The following is a 17415-nucleotide window of genomic DNA, read 5'->3' on the forward strand; positions in this document are numbered from 1 at the left end:
GTTAGGTTCTGTATGTGATTTTCTTGAGTTTATGTGGAGAGCATTTTCTAGATTTTTTTCATCTCAATTAGTAATCCAAAAGTTCTCTGATTTTAATTGGCACAATTGTTTTTGTACTTTTTGTAAATTTTCTTGTAGGTGCTTGTATGTGATATCCCTCCATTAAATTTGTTTCCAGGAAAGAAATATCGTCAGTCACTTTTGAGACAGGTAACTTGTTTCCCCTTATTTTAAAGGTATCTGTCCCTATCCTGTGGTGCTGATTCGAGTGGATTTCTTTTGCATTCTTCCTATTTCCAGAACACTTAAACTTTATTTATTTATTTATTTTTGACAAGCAGAGTTAGAGAGAGACAGAGAGAAAGGTCTTCCTTCCGTTGGTTCACCCCCCCAAGTGGCCATGACGGCCGGTGCGCTGTGCTGATCCGAAGCCAGGAGCCTTAAACTTAAAACTTGTTTTAAAAAATGTATTCGAGAGGGCCAGAGAGACAGGCAACGCTCCCATCAGGTGGTTCACTCCCCCAGTGCAGCGGGCCTTCCAGGTCTCCCAGCTACCTGAGCCATGACTGCTGCCTTTTGGGGCTGCATCCGCAGGAAGTTGCCAGCAGGAGCCAGAGCAGGAGCAGAACCGGGTACTGTAATGCGCCGGGGGTGTTTGGACCACTGTGCTAACCGCCTGTTCCTCCCGAAGACTTTGATAGTTTAGTAACAGCATCTGTTTGTGGTCTAGGACGGTTCTCAAACTTCCGGTCTTACACATTTCTTTCTTCATATCCCTAAAACTACTGAGGATCTCAAAGAGAGTTCATGCGAGTGACAACTCTCAATTACCGAATTAGAAATTTAAGATTTTTTTTTTCTTCTTTTGAAGCACACAAATCCACCAGGAGACATGCCATTAGCCACCACTGCGCTGGCATCATCAGCTGTCACGTGATCACTGGAAAAGAATGCACGTCGGGAGCGGAGCAGTGAAAAAGGCAGTGTCTTGGTGTCGCCGGGAAGTGTTTTTGACAGTAATGGACTCGCGGAATAGGTCTCCGTCCCCTCCAATTCCAAGAGTCGAGGGGGCACGGCTGGAGAAGCGCCGTGGGTCACCAGTCTCGGTCTTCCCTCAGAGTCGGCGGCTTCCGGCGCTGGCCAGCCCCAGCAGGAGGTCGGCAGCCCACCGACACCTGCAGTCCCACGGGGCATCCATTCCCGCCGTCCGCGCCGCCTCAGCTGGACCCGGCGCTGCGCGCGCAGCGCACGCCTCCGACCTCCCGGCGTGCCCCGCGCGTGCGCCGGGGAAGCGTAGCGGAGGCGGGAAGCTGCGAGCGCGCGCGCAGCCGCGGGGTCGCGGGGTTGCTGGGCTTGTGGCGTTCGTCCCCCGCGGGGAGCCCCGGGCTGGTCCCCGCCCGCGCTTTCTCCCGTCAGCCCGGAAGGAAGCAGAGCCCGCGCCCCCTGCGCAGCTCGCCCGGCTGACCTCTCGGCCCTCCCGGGGCGGCGCGGCCGGATCTTCCCGACGCCGGGACCCGCGGGCGCTAGCGTCCCGCCCCCGCCCTGCCGCAGCCTCCCCGCCAACCCTGGTTGAGGACCAAGGGCTTTTTTGTGTAGGTCGTTGGTGTCGAGATAAGAAACGTTTGCAAACATGTCCCGGATTGAAAAGATGAGCATTCTGGGCGTGCGGAGTTTTGGAATAGAGGACAAAGATAAGCAAATTATCACTTTCTTCAGCCCCCTCACGATTTTGGTTGGACCCAATGGGGCGGGGAAGACGGTAAGTCCTGAGCAGCCGTCCTGGAGGGCGCCGGGGAGTGGGACGAGGAGAGGCGTCCCCCGGCCCCGTCACGGAGGCCCAGGAAGTGCCCCTGCGCCCGGCCGCGTGCGGCCTTGGGAGTTCGGGCCCGTGCCGCGGACGCGGCTTCGCCGGAGTCCCGCGAGCCCGGGGCCGCCCCCGCCCCGCTGCACCTGCTCGCAGCCTTCCAGGGTGCCCTGGGGTCTTGGCGCCGTTCCCCCACCAAAGCGTGGTCTCACGCCCTGGCCCTTGTCCCGCTCGGCAGTTCCTTTAAAAAGTTGTAAAATGTAGACAACGGCTCAGAAGCGTTTCTAAGTATGCCGAGTGCCTAGGCGTCCTGAGTGGCTTAACTTGGAACGGAAAGTGGGGCCGTGGGACTTGGCACTGGAAAGCTGGGGGTTGCTGTGAAGATCCCCTCCCCCTCACCCCCAGACCGCTGTGTGTCCTGACTTAAAGCCCTGAGGATGTTTGAGGATTAGAGTGAAGTAAGTTTCAGAAAAGGCGGTGCCAGTAGGGGACAGGATAGCAAGCAGAAGAGTCTAAACGAAACGTTTGAAAGGCGGCGGAAAGAAAGTTGAGTGGTGCATGCCAGGTTCTTGTCTACTTTTGTTCATGTAAAAAAGCTACTGGGGGCCGGCTCTGGCATAGCGAGTAAAGCCGCTGCCTGCAGCGCCGGCATCCCATAGGAGCCCTGGTTCAAGGCCAGGCTGCTCCACTTCCGATCCAGCTCTCTGCTGTGGCCTGGGAAAGCAGTAGGAGATGGCCCAAGACCTTGGGCCCCTGCACACACGTGGGAAACCTGGAAGACATTCCTGGTTCCTGGCTGTGGATCGGCACAGCTCCGGCCATTGTGGCCATTTGGGGAATGAACCAATGGATGGAAGATATCTCTCTCTCTCTGCTTCTGCCTCTGTAACTCTGCCTTTCAAATAAATAATAAATCTTTAAAAAAGTAAATTCTAATTATGTACTTAGCGTTGTATGACATGCACTGCTGGAAGGCAGGTTAGTGTTTGGAGCACTGGCTGCCTGAATACGAATTTTTTACTTAATCAGTTTTTAGCCATGTGACTCGTGGCAAGTGACGTAGCTGCTCTGTGCGTTAGTTATCTCATTTGTAAAAGGGGGATAAAAATAGTTTCTGTAGCCTGTAGTTACTGTGAGAGTTAAATGATTTATGTTAGTATGGTGCTTGGCACATAGAAAGCTGTAGCTGTTGGCACTTGTTGTTAAAGTACTTTAAGGGTCTTAATTGAAAACAGATTTTTTTTTTTTTTTACAAATAATTTATCTTAGGACATCTTAAAGAATTACTGAAACTATACTTATATAGCTTTTCTGTGAACTTGCAGTACTTTTTAAACACCTAATCAAATCTTTATTACAGATTTATAATGGTAAATTTTATCTAATTGTAGTTTTTGTAGTCTTCTTGACATTTTTAATATTTTTGATAAATGCCCATGGTTCTTTTATAACTAATATAATGTTCTGTTTCTTTAGACCATCATTGAATGTCTAAAATATATTTGTACTGGAGATTTCCCTCCTGGAACCAAAGGAAATACATTTGTTCATGATCCTAAGGTAATGGTGCTAAATTTTATATTTTTAAAATAAAATGTTTAATTGTAAATGTGGCAGTAAGGGGCTGGTGCTGTGGCATAGCAGACTAAGCCTCCACCTGCAGTGCAGGTATCCCTTATGGATACCGGTTCAAGGACCAGTTGCTGCACCTCTGATCCAGCTCCCTGCTGGTGGCCTGGGAAAGCCTTGGAAGATGACCCAGGTGCTTGGTGACCTGCACCCGTGAGGGAGACCCGCAAGAAGTTCCTGGCTTCAGATCAGCCCAGCTCTGGCCGTTGCTGCCGTTTGGGGAGTGAACCAGTGGATAGAAGACCTCTCTCTCAGTCTTTGCCTCTCTGTAACTGTGCCTCTCAAATAAATAAATTTTTTTAAAAATAGCAGTTTAAAAAAGTGGTAATACCTTATTACAGAAAACCTGGAAATGGAAGAGTATGAAGAGGTGAAATCACCCCACACAGTCCTGGCACCCAGTGATAACCATTATTGATACGTTCATGTATTTTCTCCTCCTCTACATGCTGCTTTACATAGCTGAGGTCATACTCTAATTTTTTTTTTCAGTGAAGACAGTCTTTATTGTCTGTATACCAAATAATATGGTATCTCCACATTTTTGTATACCCTGTATACATTAACTTCCATGTATGTGGAATTTGCCTTTCTGTGTCTGGCTTATTTCCCTTAATATAATGATCTCCAGTTCCATCCGTTTTCTTGCAAAGTCAGGATTTCGCTGAGTAATATTCCACATATATTTATCATATTTTCTGCATTCTGTAATCAGTTGATAGACATCTAGGTTGACTGCATATTTCTGTTTTTGTGAATTGGGTTGCAATAAACATGGGACTATAGATATCTCTTAGTTTTCAAAGTATGATGGGTACTTCACGAAGCCTTTAGATTATTGACAGACCCAATAAATAGATTAAAAAGTCATTATGTTAATTTCTTATGGAGCTGTAAAAAATTACTACAAACTGTGTGGCTTAAAACAACAGAAATTTACTGTCTCAGTTCCAGAAACCAGAAGTCTAAAATCAAGGTATTGGCAAGATCTGGCTGTCTCCTGAGAATTCTGGGTCAGTTTCCTTCCTTGCCTCTACCTTGTTTCTGGTGGCATCCTCCTCTCTGTCTTGTCCAAATATCTCTCTTATGATGACCCAGTATTGGATCCAGGTCCATCTTACTTCAGTATGACCTCACCTTTATGTGACAAATTGCTTGTGTGAATAAAGTCACATTTTGAGGTTCAAAGGAAATGTAGATTCTGGGGGGACACCTTCAACTCAGTACAGCTGATGTTTGCCTGCAGACTAGTTTTTTTTCCTTCCCTCCACCCCCAGAAACCTTTTATTTAAGGTGTTCAAACTTCATGAATTTCATAAATAAAACTTTAGAAACATAGTGATTCTTCCCACAATACCTGCCTTCCTACCTGCTCTCCTACCCTTCTTCCTCCCTCTCCTAGTCCCATTTTATTTTTTACTAAACTATTTTCAATTAACTTTATAATACAGAAGATTAACTCTATACTAAGTAAATAGTTCAACAAATCATGCTCTAATTTTGTATTTGTTTTTTCCCCCCACTAAATGTTATATAATCTTACGTCATTAGGAATTTATAACACATTGTTAATTTGGATGTTTAGTACATGGATGCTTTTAGTCTTTATACTTTTTTTTTTGCCTGGAGTATTTTCTGCCTAAAATGTGTAATTTTTGTGGGCTTTTTTTTCCTTAAAGATTTATTTGTTTGAAAGGGTGTTATAGAAAGAGAGGAAGACAAAGATCTTCCATCTACTGGTTCACTCCCCAAATGGCCTCAATGGCCAGGGATGGGCCAAGGCTGAAGCCAGAACTCCAAAAGTCCATCTGAGTCTCCTACGTGGGTGGCAGGGAACCAAATAGTTGAGCCATCCTCTGCTTTCCCAGGCTCATTAGCAGGGAGCAGAATAGGAAGTGGAGCAGTCAGGACACCAATGGCTGCCCATATGGGATGCAGGCATTGATTTAAATCGCTATACCACAACATGGATCCCCATTTTATGGACACAGGTAGTTACATAGTTTTCTAACATTGAGATTGCTTTTATTTTTGCATTAAAATGTACCATGATAAAAATAGTTGTGTGTGAATCTTTGATTTATGGTGTTTATTAGTATGTGTGAAGGGCATAACATTTGGCTTTTACATTTTTCTTGCTGCATATATAAATAAAAACCATATATACACACATATTACATGTATAAATATGTGTGTATATATATTTATGTTAATGAAGTCATGGAGCTTGTCAATATTCTCTGTCCCTAGTCCTACTATGTTAAGAGTTCATTGTGTCTTTCAGACTTTTTCCGTGTGTTTGTGTCATGCTTATGTGAGTATATAAATAAGTGTGTGTATTTTAGTACATCAATAAAATTTTATTTTACCATTGTACAAATTGAGAACATACTGTGGATCTCTTAATCGACACACACTGTTAATTGTTTAATTGATGCTCTGTTAATAATCATTTAAGTAGTTTCCACTTTTGTGTGACTAAAGATTACCTTGTAATTTAAGATATTTATAATTATTCCTCTTAAAAGTGGTAATACCATTGTAGACTACTGAGTCCTCTGTACAGTGACTATGTACTCCTCTCTCCTTAAACTCTTCTCAATTAATGATCTTGTACTTTATTGAGGAATAGGAGGAATCAAATGCAAATTCCCTCATTTTACAGTCATAAAATCTATCAAACTACCCCACATATGTATGCAAACTGTTCTGCTCTATTATGGGGAAAATTGTTGCTGTGTTTACCTCAGCATCAACTCATCATAGAAGCTGGTTCCCATCCATCCCGCGTTTAGTCTGAGATTTTGCTGTTTGTTCCTTCTCTATCTTGTATCAATAGTTTGTCCTTTTTGGAATCATTCACATCAGGATATAAACATTCTCTGGTAGCTCCAATGTTGAAACAAAAAAACCTCTCCCTTGAGGCTGGTGTTGTGGCTATACTGGCATCCATAAAAGCACTGGTTTGAGTCCTGGCTGTTCTACTTCTGCTCTGGCTCCCTGATAATGGGCCTGAGAAAGCAGCGGAAGATAGTGCAAGTGTTTGGGTTCCTGCCATTGTGATGGAGTACCAGGCTCCTGGCTTCAGCCTGGCCCAGCCCCAGCTGTTTGAACCTTTTGGGGAGTGAACCAGCAGATGGAAGCTCGCTTGCTCGTCACTCTCTCTGTCTTTCAAATAAATAGATCTTTCAAAAAAAGAAAAAAAAAATCTCTCCCTTTACTCCAAATAACCACTACCTTTTTTGTCTTCCAGTTTTAGCAAAATTGACTTATTTTCTCTTCGTTCTGCTCTCCAAATTTTCTTTTTTTTTTCTTTCCAGTACAACTGATCTTAAAAGGTCACCAGTAATCTTGATGGTGCCACATAGAATGGTCAATTTCTTTTTTTCCCCCAGAAACTTTAAGGAAGACAAACTTTATGCATCTCATAAGTACAACTTTAAGAACATAGTGATTCTTCCCACTCTATTCCTCCTCTCTCTGCTATTCCCATTCTTATTTTTACTAAGATGTATTTTCAATTAATTTTATACACATACAGTTATAGTAAGTAAAAAAAAATAGTATGAAAAAAAATTTCCTCAGTTGTCAAGAAACTGTTCAAAGTTCATTGAATCTCAAAGTGTCAGTTTCACATCTATAGATTACCTTTTAAGGTGCTCTGTTAGTTACCACAGATCAGGGAGAACATATGGTATTTGTCATTTTGGGACTGGCTTATTTCACTAAGTGTGATGTATTCCAGTTTCATTCATTTTGCAAATGATAGGATTTCATTTTTTTTTACTGCTGTGTAGTATTCCATGGTGTACATATCCCATACTTTCTTTATCTAGTCTTCAGTTGATGGACACTTGGGTTGATTCCATATCTTAGCTATTGTGAATTGAGCTGCAATAAACATGGGTAAATTCCCAGGAGTGAGCTGGCTGGGTCATATGGTAGGTCTATATTCAGATTTCTGAGGTATCTCCATACTGCCCTCCACAGTGACAGTACCAGTTTATATTTCCACCAACAATGGATTAGGGTACCTTTTTCGCCACATCCTCAACAGCATTTGTTTTTTGATTTTTGTATGAAAGCAAATTCTTTTTTCTGTTTTTAAAGATTTATTTATTTTGAAAGGTAGAGTTACAGAGAGAGGGAGGGAAAGGGGAGGGGGTCTTCCATCCATTGGTTCACTTCCCAAATGGCCGCAATGATCAGAGCTGGGCTGGTCCGGAGCCAGGAGCTTCTGGGTCTCCCATGTGAGTGTAGGGGCCCAAGTACTTGGGCCATCCTCTGCTACTTTCCCAGGCACATTAGCAGGGAGCTGGATCGGAAGTGGAGTAGCTGGGACTTGAATCTGTACCCATATGGGATGCTGACATTTCAGGCAGTGGCTTTACCCACTAAACCACAGTGCTGGCCCCTTGAAAGCCATTCTGACTGGGGTTAGGTGAAACCTGATTGTGTTTTGATTTGCATTTTCTGGAAGGCTAGTGATCCTGAGCATTTTTTTTATGTGTCTGTTGGCCATTTGGATTTCCTCTTTTGAAAAATGCCTTTTTCAGTCCTTTGCCCATTTCTTAACTGGGTTGTTTTGTTGTTGAGTTTCTTGATCTCTGTATATTCTGGTTATTAATCCTTTACCAGTTGCATAGTTTGCAAATAATTTTTCCCATTTTGTCAGTTGCCTCTTCACTTTGCTGAGTGTTTCTTTTGCATTGTAGAAGCTTCTCAGTTTGATATAATCCCATTTGTCAGTTTTGGCTTTGATTGCCTGTGCCTCTGGAGTCTTTTACAGGTTCTTTGCCTATGCCAATGTCCTGCAGGGTTTCCCCCATGTTCTCTAATAATTTGGTGGTACTGGGTTGTGGGATTTAGGTCTTTTATCCATTTTGAGTGGCTTTTAGTGTGAGGTATAAGATGGGGTCTTGCTTCATGCTTCTGCATGTGGAGATCCAGTCTTCCCAGCACCAGTTGTTGGAGACTGTCCTTGCTGCAGGGATTGCTTTTAGCTGCTTTGTCAAAAGTAAGCTGGTTGTAGATGTGTGGATTGTTTTCTGGCATTGCTATTCTGTTCCATTGGTCTATCCATCTATTTTTGTACCAGTACCAAGCTGTGGGTTTTTTTTGTTGTTGTTGTTTTTACTTGACAGAGTTAAAGAAAGAAGGAGAGGCAGGGCTGGGGGGGGGGGGTGTCTTCCATTTGCTGGTTCACTCCCCAGTCGGCCACAATGGCTGGAGCTGTGTGGATCTGAAGCCAGGAGGTCTCCCACGTGGGTGCAGGGGCCCAAGAACTTGGGCCTTCTTCTGCTTTCCCAGGCCATAGCAGAGAGCTGGATCAGAAGTGGAGCAGCCATAACTCCTACCGGCGCCCATATGGGATGCTGGACTGCAGGTGGCTACTTTACCTACTATACCCCCAAGCTGTTTTGATTGTAACTGCCCTATTGTCTTGAAATCTGGTATTGTGATGCCTCTTGCTTTGTGTTTGTTGTATAAGATTGCTTGAGCTACTTAGGGTCTCCTGTGTTTCCATATGAATTTCAGCAATGTTTTGTCTATATCTCAGAAGATGTCCTTGGTATTTTGATTTGTGTGGCATTGAATCTGTGCATTGCTTTTGGCAGTATGGGCATTTTGATATTCTTTCCAGTCCATAAACTTGGAAGATTTTTCCACTTTTTTGTATGTCGTGTCTGTTTCTTTAATGTTTTGTAATTCTCATCATAGAGATCTCTGATATCCTTGGTTTAAATTTATTCCAAGGCATTTGATTTTTTTTTATCGCTCTTGTGAATGGGATTGGTCTTAGAAGTTCTTTCTCAGCCATGGCATTGTCTGTGTTTAGAAAGGCTGTTGATTTCTGTGTATTGATTCTGTATCCTGCTACTTTACCAAACTCTTCTTTGAGTTCCAATAGTCTCTCAGTGGAGTCTTTTGGATCCCCTATATATAGAATCATGTCATCTGTGGATAAGGATAGTTTGACTTCTTCCTTCCCAATTTGTATCCCTTTGATTTCTTTTTCTTGCCTAATAGCTCTGGTTAAAACTTCCAGGACTATATTGAAAATCAGTGGTAAGAGTGGGCATCCTTGTCTGGCTCCAGATCTCAGTGGGAATGCTTCCAACTTTTCCCCATTAAATAAGATGCTGGCTGTGGGTTTGTCATAAATTATCTTGATTGTGTTGAGGAATGGTCCTTCTATACACAATTTGCTTAAAATTTTCATCAATGAAAAGGTATTGTAATTTATAAAATGTTTGTATCTGTTGAGATAGTCAATGTGGTTTTTATTATTCAATTTGTTAGTGTTATATATCACATTGATTGATTTGGGAATGTTGAACCATCCCTGCATACCAGGGATAAATCTTGCTTGGTCCAGGTGAATGATGTTTCTGATGGGTTGTTTGATTCGGTTGACTAGAATTTTGTTGAGGATTTTTGTGTCTGTGTTCCTCAGGGAAACTGGTCTGTAGTTCTCTTTCTCTGTTGTATCTTTTTCAGGTTTAGGAATTAAGGTGATGCTGGCTTCATAGAAGGAACTTGGGAGGAGTCCCTCCCTTTGAATTATTTTAAATAGTTTGAGAAGAACTAGGGTTAGTTCTTTAAACGTCTGGTAGAATTCAGCAGTGAAGCTGTCCAGTCCTGGGCTTTTCTTTGTTGGGAGAGTGTCTGTCTTTATTACTGATTCAATTTCCATCTTGGTTATGGGTCTGTTTAGGTTTTCTCTGTCTTCGTGGTTCAATTTAGGTAGGTTGTTTGTGTCCGGGAAGCTATCCATTTCTTCTAGGTTTCCTGATTTGGTGGCATACAGCTCTTTGTAGTAATTTCTGATGAATCTTTTTATTTTTGTGGTGTCTGGTGTTAAATTTCCTTTTCATCTCTAATTTTATTGATTTGGGTTGTTTCCCTCTTTTTTTGGATTAGTTGGGCCAATGGCATGTCAGTTTTGTTAACTTTTTCAAAAAACCAGCTCTTCGTTTTGTTGATCTTTTGTATTTTTTTGTTTGTTTCAATTTTGTTTACTTCTTCTCTATTTCTTCTACTAGCTTTGGGTTTGGTTTGCTGTTGTTTTTCTAGGTCTTTGAGATGCATTCATAGCTCATTTGTTTGGTGCCTTTCCAATTTCTTGGTGTAGGCACCAATTGCTATAAACTTTCTTCTTAACACTGCTTTTGCTGTATGCCATAGTTTTGATATGTTGTCTTGTCTTCATTTGTTTCCAGAATTTTTTTTTTTTCTTCAATGACCCAGTGTTCATTTGGGAGTGTGTTGTTCAGTCTCTATGTGTTTGCATGTGTTCTAGAGATTCTTGAATTGTTGATTTCCAACTTCATTCTGTTGTGGTCAGAGGAGATGCATGGTATGATTTTGATTTTTTTGAATTTGCTGAGGCTTGCTTTATGGCCTAGCATGTGGTCTATCCTAGAGAAAGTTTCATGCACTGGTGAGATGAGTATGTATTCTGCAACTGTAGGATGAAAAATTCTATAGATATGTTAGGTCCATTTGGTCTGTGTGTCGATTAACTCTTTTGTTTCCTTGCTGAATTTCTGTCTGATCTGTCCATTGCTGAAAGTAGGGTATTAAAGGCCCCCATTACTATTGTATATGCAAGTCTGTGTCTCCCGTTAGATCTATTAACATTTGTTTTAAATAGCCAGGTGCCCTGTAATTAGGTGCATATATATTTAAAAATAGTTGAATTAATCCTTAGTCATTACATAATGACCTTCTTTATCTCTTAACAGTTTTTCTGTGAAAATCTATTTTGTCTGATATTAGAATGGATGCACTAGCTCTTTTTTGGTTTCTGTTAGCATGGAATATCTTTTTCCATCCTTTCACTTTCTTTATTTTTTTTTAAAGGTTTATTTTATTTATTTGAAAGGGTTACAGAGAGGTAGAGACAGAGAGCAGCTGGGTCTCGAACCAGTGCCCATATGGGATGCCGGTGCTTCAGGCCAGGGCATTAACTCGCTGTGCCACAGCGCCGGCCCCCCATCCTTTCACTTTCATTCTGCACGTATTTTTGTTGGTGTTGTTTCTTGTAGGCAGCAAATAAGCAGGTTTTGCTTTTTAATCTGTTCAGCCAGTCTGTATCTTTTAATTGGAGAATTAAGGCCATTTATATTCAAGGTGACCATTGATAAGTAATGACTTGACCCTGCCATTTTTCCATAAATATTACTATTGTTTACTTTGGATTTTTTTTTGTACTTTAACTGGGAGATTTTCTGCCTTCACTTTCTTTCATAGTGATGACCATGTTTCTATGTTTCTGTGTGTAGCATATCCTTAAACATCATTTGTAAGGCTGGATGAGTGGTGACAAATTCTTTCAATTTCTGTTATGGAAGGTCTTTATTTCACTTTCATTCATAAATGAGAGCTTTGTGGGGTCAAGTATTCTGGATTGACAGATTTTTTTCTCTTAACACTTGGAATATATCTTGCCAGAATGGTCAGTTTCTAATTCTCATTGACTTGTAACAGATTTGCTGCAGCTGGTTATTCCTTTTTTAAGAAGATATTTCTGTCTTGAGTTCTGTGACACACCATCATCTCACAGGTTTCTCTGCTGTCATTGGCCATGTCTTAGTCTTTGCTAGTTCTGCTTTTGTTTAATTCTAAATGCTGGTATGCCTGAAGACTCAGTCCTCTGCATACCGCTTTATTCTCTATCTCTTCTCTTCTTGGGTAACCTCATCCACTCTCAGGACATTAAGTACTAGAAGTGTGCTTGTGACTCCCAAATGTAGGTATTTAATTTTTACCTTTCCTAAGCTCTGGAAATATGTGTCTGGCATGGTTTTGTTTTCTAATATTTAATGGGCTTGTCAAATTAACACATTCAAAACAGAACTCTTCATTCCCTGTACACCCATCTTTCCCACATCCTAAGCCTGCTACCACTTCAGAGCTCTTGCAATTCAGTAAATGCTGTAATCATCCACACAATTGCTCATGGTAAAACCTGTGCGCCATCCTTCATTGATTTTTTTATCCTAGCTGTTTACAAATCATAAGCAATTCTGAACTACTCTTCTGAAAATATGTCCAGAATTTGTCCATTCCATCACCACTGCCTTCCTGGTCCATGTCACTGTAATCTTCTCTTTGAACTATTACAGTAATCTTCTAACTTGTCATTCTTGAAGCTTTTTTTTTTTTTTTTTTTTGACAGGCAGAGGGGACAGTGAGAGACAGAGACAAAGGTCTTCCTTTGCCGTTGGTTCACCCTCCAATGGCCGCCGCAGCTGGTGCGCTGCGGCCGGCGCACCGCGCTGATCCGATGGCAGGAGCCAGGTACTTCTCCTGGTCTCCCATGGGGTGCAGGGCCCAAGGACTTGGGCCATCCTCCACTGCACTCCCTGGCCGCAGCAGAGAGCTGGCCTGGAAGAGGGGCAACCGGGACAGAATCCGGCGCCCCGACCGGGACTAGAACCCGGTGTGCTGGCGCCGCAAGGAGGAGGATTAGCCTAGTGAGCCACGGCGCTGGCTGAAGCTCTTCTTTTTCATACACCAGAGTTACCTTTTAATGCTCTTTCAAGCAGCAAGCAAATTGTCCAAAATCTTAGGGAAGACTATTATATTCACTGTTAATACCAAGTTTAAGTCTTAATTGTTTTATTTAGAAAGCTTTTATTTAATGAATACAATTTTTATAGGTAGTTTTAGGAATATAGTGGTTCTTTCTCCCATACCCGCCCTCCCACCTCAACTCCTATCCCACCTCCTACTGCCTCTCCCACCCCATTCTTCATTAAGGTTCATTTTTAATTATCTTTATCTATAGAAGACCAACTCTATACTAAGTAAAGATTTGCACCCACACACACAGACACCTGAAATGTAAAGTAGTTTGTAGACAAGTTTTACTGTTAATTTTCACCATACAACTCATTAAGAACGGAGGTCCTACGTGGGGAGTAAGTGCACGGTGACTCCTGTTGTTGATTTAACAACTGACACTCTTATGGTGTCAGTAATCTCCCTAGGCTCTTGTCATGAGCTGCCAAGGCTATGGAAGCCTCTTGAGTTCACAAACTCCATTCTAAGGTTGATTTTAAAGCTTGATAAGATCGAATGGGGAATGAATAGAGACAAGAGGTCCAGTACCTGAACCTAGAGTGCTAGAGCTAATGTATTCAAAAATTGGGAAGAGGAGGAGCAGCCAGAAAAAAATACTAGAAGAGGGCTAATAAAGAGGAAAGTGGGGAGAGTGATGTCTTGGAAGACAGAATACAGTGTTCTGAGGAAGTAGCCATTAATTGTGTCCACATTTGTTAATGGCTTGAGACAAGTTTTTGAATATGTGGAGTCCAATTAGTGTTACAGTTAAAACCAATTTCAGTAATCAGAAGAGGTGATAAGGCAGTGAAACAATTACTTTGAGTTTTGCTGTAACTAACTGTGGAGATTTTCAGGATAAAGGAGGGTTTTGTTGGTTATTGTCCTTGCTTTGTGCTTGTCAAATTGGATTGCACTAGAACATTCATAGACTCAACTGGATAGAGGGAAAAATTGATGCTAGTGAGGGGGTAGTTGCAAAACCAGCTCCTTGTGTAGGCAAGAAGAGATATGATCCATTCCCCAACTGGAGGGATGAACAGCATATGCTATTTATTAAATGTAACAGACTGGTGGGCAGAGTGTTAAGAAGGGTTATTAGTAGAGGAATGGAGAAGCTCTCCTATGGCTTCTGTATTGTCAGTGAAAAAAGAAGTGAGATCATTGCTTGCAAAAGGATTGATTGAGACTTGGAAAGATGCAAAGTACTTTTTACCTCAGAGTAAATTGGGGAAGTGTTGCAAGGGTGCATGACAATGTCAGGGGGTTACTTGAGGTTTATGTGTGAAAATTTAAAGGGAAATCAGTCATCATGGTTGTGTATGTTTTCTTCAGTCTTGTTGAATTGATCAATGGAAAGCACTGAGTAAACAAAGAAGTTGAGTTAAACCAAGGTTGAGAATGTTCCTGGCAAATGCAGTGAAAGGAGTGAGACAAGGAATTGACTGCATGCTTAACGTTCACCACTTTGGTCAACTGCCTGTATGTAGTGAATGTCTCACCACTGTCCAGGTTCTAGTACCTCATGGTGGGCTGATTCTACCACCATATGCAAACCCTCTTCAGCCTGCTGAGACTCTGACTTGTTCCTCCTTCCTTCACCTGATGCTTTCCCCTGTGTGTGTGCCCTGATAGCCCATGCTGGATCATTTCCTCATTCTCTATCCATGGTCTGATACCCTCTAGGCACTGACATTTTCTTTTTTCCTCCCTTCCCCTCCCCTCCCCTCCCTTCCCTCCCTTTCTTCCAAGTAATTTTTTTTTTTTTATTTATTTGAAAGACATACTTACAGGGGATGGGGTGAAGGTGAGAGAGACATAGAACTTCCATCTGCTAGTTCACTCTTCAAATGACTGCAGTGGCCAGGGCTTGGTCAGGCTGAAGCTAGGATCCTGGAATTCCATCCAGGTCTCACACATGGTTGTCAAGGGCACAAGAAATTGGGCCATCTTCTTTCCCAAACAAATTAGCAGGGAACTGGATTGAAAGTGGAACAGCTTGGACTTGAACGGATGCTCATGTGGGATGTCAGCGTTGCAGCCAGCAGCTTAACCTGGTGCTCTGTAACACCAGCCTCTGACATTTTCTTTTCTTTTTTTTTTTTTTCTTTAAGGATTTATTTGTTTGAAAGGTGGAATTACAGAGAGAGACAGAGACAGAGAAGGTCAGATTTCCATCTGCTGATTCACTCCCCAAATGGCTGCAACTGCTGGGGTTGGGCTGTACTGTCGCCAGGAGCCCGGAATTCCATCCAGGTCTTCCACGTGGGTGTCAGGGACCTGAGTACTTAGGCCATCTTTTGTTGCTTTCTCAGACATATTAGTAGAGAGCCAGGTGTACACTGGAGTAGCTAGGAACTGGTGTCCGAATGGGTGCCCTGCATCAAAGGCAGGGCCTTAACCCTCTGTGCCACAATGGCAGCCCCTCTTTATTCTTCAGAATTTGTTTATTTGAAAGAGTAACAAGAGAGAAAGAGATCTCCAGTGGTTCACTCCCTAAATGACTGCAACAACCGCATCTGACTAAGCTGAATCCAGAAGCCAGGAACTCCATCTGGGTCTCCTAGGTGGGTAGCAGGGAGCCAAGCACTTGAGTCATCTCCTGCTGCCTACCCAGGTGCATTAATAGGAAGGTAGATCAGAAGCAGAGTAGCCAGGGCTTGTACTGGCACTCCAGCAGGTTACTTCTTTTTTATTCATTTGAGAGGTAGAGTTACAGCCAGACAAAGGGAGAGACAGACAGAAAGGTTTTCTGTCTGCTGGTTCACTCCCCAAATGGCAACAACAGCTGGAGCTGGGCCAGTCAGGAGCCAGGAGTTTGTTCTGGGTCTCCCATGCGAGTGCAGGGCTGCAAATGCTTGGGCCATCCTGTGCTGCTTTCCCAGGCCATAAGAGTCACTAGAGGAGTGGTGAGGCCTTGAACTGGTGCCCATATGGGATCCCGGTGCTACAGGTGAAGGCTCAGCCTACTACACCACAGTGCTGGCCCCAGCAGGTGACTTCTTGAAGGCTGCCCTCTACTCTGTGATCTGAACACCCAAACTGTTTCTTCCAAGGTGGACTCTTTTCCTCCTGGGCTCGGTCATCTCTGCTGATGAATGCCTTTTCCAGAAAACATTACAGGACTTCTCATGCCCTTGGACTCTTGAAGCCCTGTGCCAGACCGTCTCCCCATGTATATCTCCTCCTTAGCCTGCTGAAGTTCAGTTACCCCACTCTAGGATGAGCTACTATGTCTCCCCACCTCCTCCAACCTTCCTCCTGCCCCATTTGTAGGACTAAGTGGTTTGGAAAAGAAGAATTTTTTTAATTATCATTATTTTGGTTAGAAATAATTCTGATGTATAAAACAATTTATTTGCCTTAACATGTTAATGCAGTCTATTTTTGAAAAATAAAACATAGTTCCTTTTAAAGTGATCTTTCCTCAGTAGAACAGCAGCAACAATATTGTGATAGAAATAGTACACGGCACCCTTTGCTTAAATTTGCCGAATACATTTATCTTTCTTTTTTTTTTTTCCATTTTAAGTTTGACTTTATATACAAAAGTCCAACTTCATGCTATGCATAGACTGCAAAAGTTTGCATCTACGCACACACACAACATATAGAGTGCAGTTTGGGAGCAAAATTTGTAATCGATTCTCATAGCACAACTCATTGTAGATGGAGGTCCTATATGGGGAGTTAAGTGCACAGTGACTTCTGTTGTTTCTTTAACAATTAACACTCTTATTTGTGATGTCAGTGATGTCTTGCCATGGGCTGCCAAGGCTATGAAAGCCTTCTCTGACCATGGACTCCACAGGTATTTGGGCATGGCCATAAACAAAGTGGATGTTCTCTCCTCCCTTCAGAGAAGAGTACATCCTTCTTTGATGACCCTTTCTTTCCATTGAAGCCTCACAAGGATCCTTCTTGTAGGATAATTTTTGCCACAGTGTCTAGGCTTTCCGCGCCTGAAATGCTCTCACAGGTCTTTTAGCCAGAACAGGAAGCCTCAAGGGTTGATTCTGAGGTCAGTGTTATTTACAGCGAATGTCATTCTAGAAGTCTGCTGTGTGGATGCTTCCCTTATTGGACTTTCCTTCCTTTCTAACTCTGTTGTTATTACCAGGCACTTGATGTTATTTATATGATCACTTTTACACTTAAATCCATCTATCTATATGTTGACTTTGACATTTAATATCATTTTAACAGTTAAGATGGCATTTAAACCACCAATTTTTATGGATTTGGAGTCCCATGAAAGTTTCTAGGCTGTACCCTTAGAAGTAAGTCCGTAGGACTGTATGCAGAACTATACTGCTTTACAGTTAGAGACTACCTCCTTCATCTCTTATTCCCCCTCTTATTTTTAACAGGGATCTTTTCCAATTGACTTAAAATACATATATAGTTAATTC

General features: G+C 42.5%; 1 protein-coding gene across 3 annotated transcripts in view; it reads left to right on the forward strand.

Moving 5' to 3' along the window:
* Nucleotides 1–1278: 1278 nt before the first annotated feature.
* Nucleotides 1279–17415, forward strand: part of RAD50 (RAD50 double strand break repair protein) — a 79776-nt gene continuing 63639 nt past the window's right edge. The window contains exons 1-2 of one of the 3 annotated variants that reach the window (XM_051843300.2): nucleotides 1279–1759; nucleotides 3281–3364. In XM_051843300.2, the coding sequence (XP_051699260.1) occupies nucleotides 1631–1759; nucleotides 3281–3364 (213 nt within the window). In that variant the 5' untranslated portion in view covers nucleotides 1279–1630. 3 annotated transcript variants of the gene reach the window in all.

Source organism: Oryctolagus cuniculus, chromosome 6, assembly GCF_964237555.1.
Source record: "Oryctolagus cuniculus chromosome 6, mOryCun1.1, whole genome shotgun sequence".
NCBI lineage: Eukaryota > Metazoa > Chordata > Mammalia > Lagomorpha > Leporidae > Oryctolagus > Oryctolagus cuniculus.